This window comes from Cotesia glomerata, unplaced genomic scaffold (genome assembly GCF_020080835.1).
Source record: "Cotesia glomerata isolate CgM1 unplaced genomic scaffold, MPM_Cglom_v2.3 scaffold_271, whole genome shotgun sequence".
NCBI classification, from domain to species: Eukaryota; Metazoa; Arthropoda; class Insecta; order Hymenoptera; family Braconidae; genus Cotesia; species Cotesia glomerata.
The window spans coordinates 157-6,513 of NW_025403230.1; the positions used below are offsets into that span (position 1 = coordinate 157).

Genomic DNA, 6,357 nt, shown 5'->3' on the forward strand with positions numbered 1-6,357 from the left:
AAAATTTTTAATTAGTCAAAAGAGAGTAAAAGTAGAGTCAGTGTGTGTGTGGAGAAGCAGTGGGTTGTGAGTGGGTGGAAGTGCTACCAGCGTTCCTTCTCGCATACGATTAGTCTCTCTTTGCGAGGTGTTTCGCTGGCGTAGAAGCCGTTGTGTATAGACGCCAAGTGGGGGTACAGCGGTAGTAAGTGTAGAAACCACAGTATGAAGTCGCTCCATAAGAGGGTGCAACTGTGGGATTAGAAGTAAATTTTTTGTAAGCTCACGGGAGGACATCGGTCTACGTTTAGTCACTGGGTCGACTACTTTCGTGAGCCGAATTAGAAGCCGTTGCCAGTAGGACGCCAAGCAGGTACAGCGGTAGTAAGGTAGAAACCATGCAGTATAGTCGCTCCCATAAGAGGGTACTGTGGGATTAAGTAGGCCATTTTTTTGTAAAGCTCACGGGAGGTGACACTCGGTCTACGCCGTTTAGTCACTCGGGTCGACTACTTTCGTGGTTTTAGCCGAGTTAACGAAGCCTTTGCATACGATTAGTCTCTTTGCGGGGTGACAAAGCGGTAGCGTGGAGTTGAGGAGAGTAGTAATAAGTTGTAGCATTAAGTGAGTTAGTTGTAAGTGAGTGTGTGTACGTGCAAGCGCACGAGTTGTTAAATTCTTTGTTAATAAATTTTGGTATCGTTGTTAAATAAAAATTTATTCATTTTCAGAACCACCTTCCCCCAACTCTCTCTTCCCTGTAGATTAATAGAATCAGCTCTGGTATCCGGTTCCAGGAACCGAGAAAATAATCCTGGTGGCACCCTGGTAAATCTTAGAGTCAATTGTTGAATATATTGTTGTTGTTAAATTTTACTAAGGGCCAAATGAGCGGGAATTAAACCACCCGTTACAATAGATAAAAAATACACTCAATATACCCGATGTGAATTCGAATCATATATCACAAGTTTACACCGAGTATACACCAAAAAAATTTTTGAAGTGAAACTTCTTTAGAATCGTTGTGATTTCAAACCGGATGCAACGAAAAAACGACAGGTAAGAGACACAAATACAAAAATGTGTAGGATGAAGCCAGGGGAAAGAATGAGACAGAAATATACATACAATTTGTATATTATCGGTCTCTCCTCTTTGTGCCATACTTCGTAGCGTCCCCACTCCCGTCTTCTAAGCATAGTCGCCTGTAATTTGTGAGCCAGAGCGAGAGAGCAGATGTCAGTGTGTATGTATATTGCACACTGTTTAATACGTGCTTGTATTTGAGCATTTAACGTGTAGTGCATGTGAAAACTACGTGAGCTTACTGTACACTGTATGCGGCTGCGTATTACAAAGCGTTTAGTAAGATAGCGTGGTGTGTTATTATTTAACTGTTTGTGAGTATTTTTATATCTTGTACTAAATAATAAATTTTATAAAATGCCGAAAACTAATGCCGAAATGTGTCGTCAATATCGACGCAAAAAAAATGAAATTAAAATGAAAAAAAATTCAGCAAAAAGTTCAACAGAACGTAGTCGCGAGTTTCGTGCACGTAAAAAACAATTATTGAACAATCAAAATAGATGTTCAGATATAAGTGTCAATGTGACTGATGTAATAAATGGTAAGTGTAAATATTTTTTAATCCTGTTTTAAGTATAAACTAATATATCAATGTTTTTCAATCAATAAATTTGATTTTTATTTTAAACTGATCATGGATTATATATATATATATATATATATATTATATATATATATATATATATATATATATATATATATAACCTCAATACATCATGTGTCTAACCTTATTTATTTTTTTCTGTTTTAGACCACTCTCAGCAACAAAATAGTGTTCCAACGGGATATAATTTAGTAAATAATGATTGTAAGTACTAATAATTAATACTAACTTTCATCATTTAATGTTAAATAATTTAAAGAAATTTTTCAATTTAATAATAATTTTAATGAAAAACTTAAAAACTTAAAAATTTAATTTAAAAACATGTACCTAATTTACAATTCATGATTTAAAGATATTAAAAAAAATTTAATTTAATTTAAACTTATATTCAATAATTCAATAATTCTTAAATTAACAAAATGATTTAATATTTAGATTTATAGGAAAAAAAAAACAATTTTAAGACGGATGAATATTTTTGAATGGTAAAATAAATTGTAAAAAAATTCAAAATTAAAATGATATTAAAAAAAAATAATTTAATTTTAAACTAAAGAGTGGATAATTTTTAAATGGTACATATAATTTAATAACCATATTTGAAAATAATCATTATCTTAAAATGAGTTTTTAAAATTAATTTTATATACATTTTTCGAATTTACGATGTAAAAAATTTTAGTTTTTTAAGGAATTGATTCTCAATACACAGTCGATAGATAACTCGTTACATACTTTGAATTGTTTTTTTTCAGATAACCCTCCAGTAGATGTACAGCCAGAAATTCCATACTCACGGTTTCGTCGAAATAAGTTTGCTCATAAAGAATTTAACGACAAGTTTTTAAACAATATGTTTGGTCATAAGTGCTCCGTTTGTGATCGATTGTGGTTTAAGTTAGATTTAAAATCACCACGTGCTGAAGATGAACAATTATTAAGGGTAATAGTTGAAAATTACAATACAGTTGAAGATATTTTACTGTGCAACACGTGTTACCAAGCAATTGGGAGGAAAGTGATTCCTATAATGTCTACTTATAACGGTTTTAAATATGAAAAAATACCTGAGGTTTTACCACCGCTTGACTTAATTTCGGAAAGACTTGTCTCACCACGAGTTCCATTTATGCAAATTCGACGGTTACGACATGTTCATGGGCAATATGGAATTTATGGACAAATCATTAATGTACCAGTCGAGGTAAACAATATGGTAAAACTCTTACCCCGTAATGTCGATGATGATTACTGTATTAACGTACACATTAAAAGAAAAATAATACATAGATCAAGCTATTTAATGGGACTAGTTAATAAAAGGACAATTCGTGCATGGCTTCAGTATTTGCTTCAAACTCCACTTTATTTATTTTACGATATTAAAATTGATGAAAGCTTCTTCAACAATAATAGTAATAATGAAATCGATCTAGAAGAAATGAGTGAAGATATACCGGTCGAAGAGAGTCTAACAGCACAACAGAAAACTCTACTTTGGAATGAAGATATGTATTTACGGATCGCTCCTGGAGAATATAATATTCCCAAAAGTATAATTTTTGATGAACATGCCGAAGAACTTTCTTTCCCATCGATTTATTTGGGTCATTTCCGAAAATTCAGAGAGGGAGTAAATGCAACACCGTTCGCAATAGCAACTAGCGAATTACGAAGATCAGATCGGCGTGGAGTTACTCCACATCATTTATTATATCTAGCAATGAAAATTATGAGGTTAAGAGTTCGTGACTCGCTTACGATTGCATTTAAACATGTGAGAAATTATACTAATATTAAACGGCAGCAAGTTGAATCAGCTGACTACATATATAATTGTATCGAAAGTAATTTAGTTTTTCTGCGCTCAATTCCAAATTCATTATGGAATTGGAGCGATCGAAACAAAGATCTTGTGCGATGATTCGGCAACTAGGAAAACCTACGATGTTTCTTACTTTGAGTGCCAATGAAATCGGATGGACCAATTTAATACAATTATTGTACAAATTAAAAAATAACGGTACTGAAATTTCAGCTGAACAAGCTGCGTCACTGGATTACATATCTAAGACTACACTAGTGAATGAAGATGCTGTGACCTGTGCTATCTATTTTAATAAAATAGTCAATATATTGATAACTATTCTCCAATCAAAGAAGAACAGCCCATTTGGAAATTATTATGTTGTCGACTATTTTAAACGAATTGAATTTCAGCATCGTGGTAGTCCTCATGCACATATTTTATTGTGGCTGAATGACGCTCCATCAGATCCTCTTGGTACAAACTATCAAGATACTGTAATGATGATTGATCAATTGATATCAATTTCTTCATCAGAAGCTTCTGGACATATTCGCTTGCAAAGTCACAAACATACCTTTACCTGTTATAAAAAGTACATGCCAATCAACCTCAGAAATGCCGATTTGATGCTCCATTTATGCCATGTAAATCCACTACAATATTAAAACCAATGCAGAAAGATCATCCAGGATATGCTGATTACGCTAAGCGGTATAAACAAATACAAATTAATCTTGAGAACAATGATTACGAGAATATTGAAATGTTTTATGCACAAAATCATATAACTTCTGGATAATGATTATTTTCATATTCTTGAAGCTGGAATTACCAGACCTAAAGTATTTTTGAAGCGACAACCTAAAGAAAAATGGCACAACCCTTTCAATCCTTTTATTCTCAATGTCTTACAATCAAATACAGATATGCAATTTATTATCGAAGAATACTCATGTGCAGCGTATGTTGTTGAATATGTCAATAAAACTAATAGGGGTATAAGTAATTTACAAAGACAAATTCATGAAATCATGGATGAAAACCCTGAGTTTGATATAGTAGAAATAACTAGAAGGATGAGTGTTAATATGCTCAACACCGTTGAATTAACAAGCCAGGAAGCAGCGTGGTACCTTCTTCGTGAACCTATGTCTAGAAGTTCAGTCTCCATAGTTTATATTCCCACCGTTTGGCCTATTGAACGACAGCGTATTAGACGAACACAAAAGAATTAGATGAATTAAATATCGATGAAGATTCAACAAGTATTTGGAAGGAAAACTGGTTTGATCAATACGAGAAGCGGCCACGAGAAATGGAAGAATTATCACTGGTATCACCCGTTGCTAATTTTACTAAAAATTCGCAAGGTGATTATATTCGTCGAAAGCAACAACGCATCATTCGTTATAGGAATTATGACATAGCCTCAGATATAAATGAGTATAAAAGAGAAATGGTGACTTTGCATATCCCATTTCGGAATGAAGAATTCGAGATTCTTGAAGAGATGAAATTTATTAGGATTTACGACGAAAATGAAAATCAAATTCTGGAGCGACGTAAAGAGTTTGAATCTGACTTAGACATTAATAAAACTATAGAGCTATGCCGAAAACTATGTCGCGAAAATGAAGAAGCAGACGATGACGATGAGATTCATGATATTGCCACTCAGATTTCCAGAAATTAATCCATTCCAAACGCTATATGACAATCCGAATTCGGATGTAAACAGTGATTTACGTCTCGCAACCCTAAATAAACTTGGTGCCATTGCAAAACGGAAAGAAAAATTTAATGCCTAACGACCAATATTATGAGCTGATGAAAATGGAAAACCAAAAACAAAAGGAACTTTTGATGCACGTCATTTACAATCTTCAGTTGGAAGATCCTCCTCCGCTGCAAATATTTTTTACAGGACCAGCTGGATGTGGTAAAACATTTGTTATTAAATTATTAATGGAAATTTATAATCGATATTCTGAAAGTGATGGGTTTTGTAATGCTTATATCGCTTGTGCTTCTACTGGTAAAGCTGCTGTGGCTATCAATGGGACAACAGTACACACTGCACTGAAGATAAGTCTTTTCAAAGTTGCTTCCTTTATCAATTGAAGTAGCCCAACAATATAGATCACTTTTTAAATATGTTCGTGTATTGATTATCGATGAAATTAGTATGATTGGAGCCGAGTTGTTGTCCCAAATAGATTCAAGGTTAAAGCAAATCACCGGTAATTTTGAAGTCCATTTTGGTGGATTAGATATAATTTTGATTGGTGATCTACGTCAACTACCGCCAGTTCGTGCTACCCCAATTTACAAACAAATAAAACGACAAATAGCAGGTTCAACACTATGGCGAGGGTTGAAATTTTTCGAACTAAACGAAGTTATGCGACAAGCTAATCAAAGTTTTGCAACAATATTAACAAAAAATTGGTAATGGACAGTGGTTAGCTCAGGAAGAGCCAAATTTAATTGCGTCAGGGATTTACTTCCTGAAGAAGAAGCTGAGAGACTTTGTCCAGACGGTATACGATTGTTTTCATAATCATTCAGTTGCTGAATACAACAATAAAATTTTGAATTCTATAGAAGAAAAAGTGAATTCAGAGGCAACTGATATATATATTGATGTAGAAATGTTGAACAGCAAACTTCTATGCGTCAAAATTACATAAAATGTCAACTATTGATACAGGAGGTTTGCCATATCAAATTACATTGGTTTTGAACAAACCATACATGATAACAACAACTAACATCGATGTATCAGATGGATTAGCAAATGGTGCGACGGGAAAATTAATTTTCATTGAATATAATGACAAAGGAGAGATAGGTCGTTTATGGCTAGAAT

At 33.5% G+C, this 6,357-nt stretch overlaps 1 protein-coding gene across 1 annotated transcript; it reads left to right on the forward strand.

The window, feature by feature from the left end:
- The first annotated feature begins 1,349 nt into the window (after window positions 1-1,349).
- Window positions 1,350-5,181, forward strand: LOC123274264. The gene is made up of 6 exons (XM_044741833.1): window positions 1,350-1,612; window positions 1,823-1,879; window positions 2,434-3,525; window positions 3,717-4,049; window positions 4,311-4,697; window positions 4,745-5,181. Exons 1-6 carry the CDS (start codon window positions 1,426-1,428, stop codon window positions 5,179-5,181), a joined length of 2,493 nt encoding a protein of 830 aa, XP_044597768.1. The 5' UTR covers window positions 1,350-1,425.
- Window positions 5,182-6,357: the final 1,176 nt, after the last annotated feature.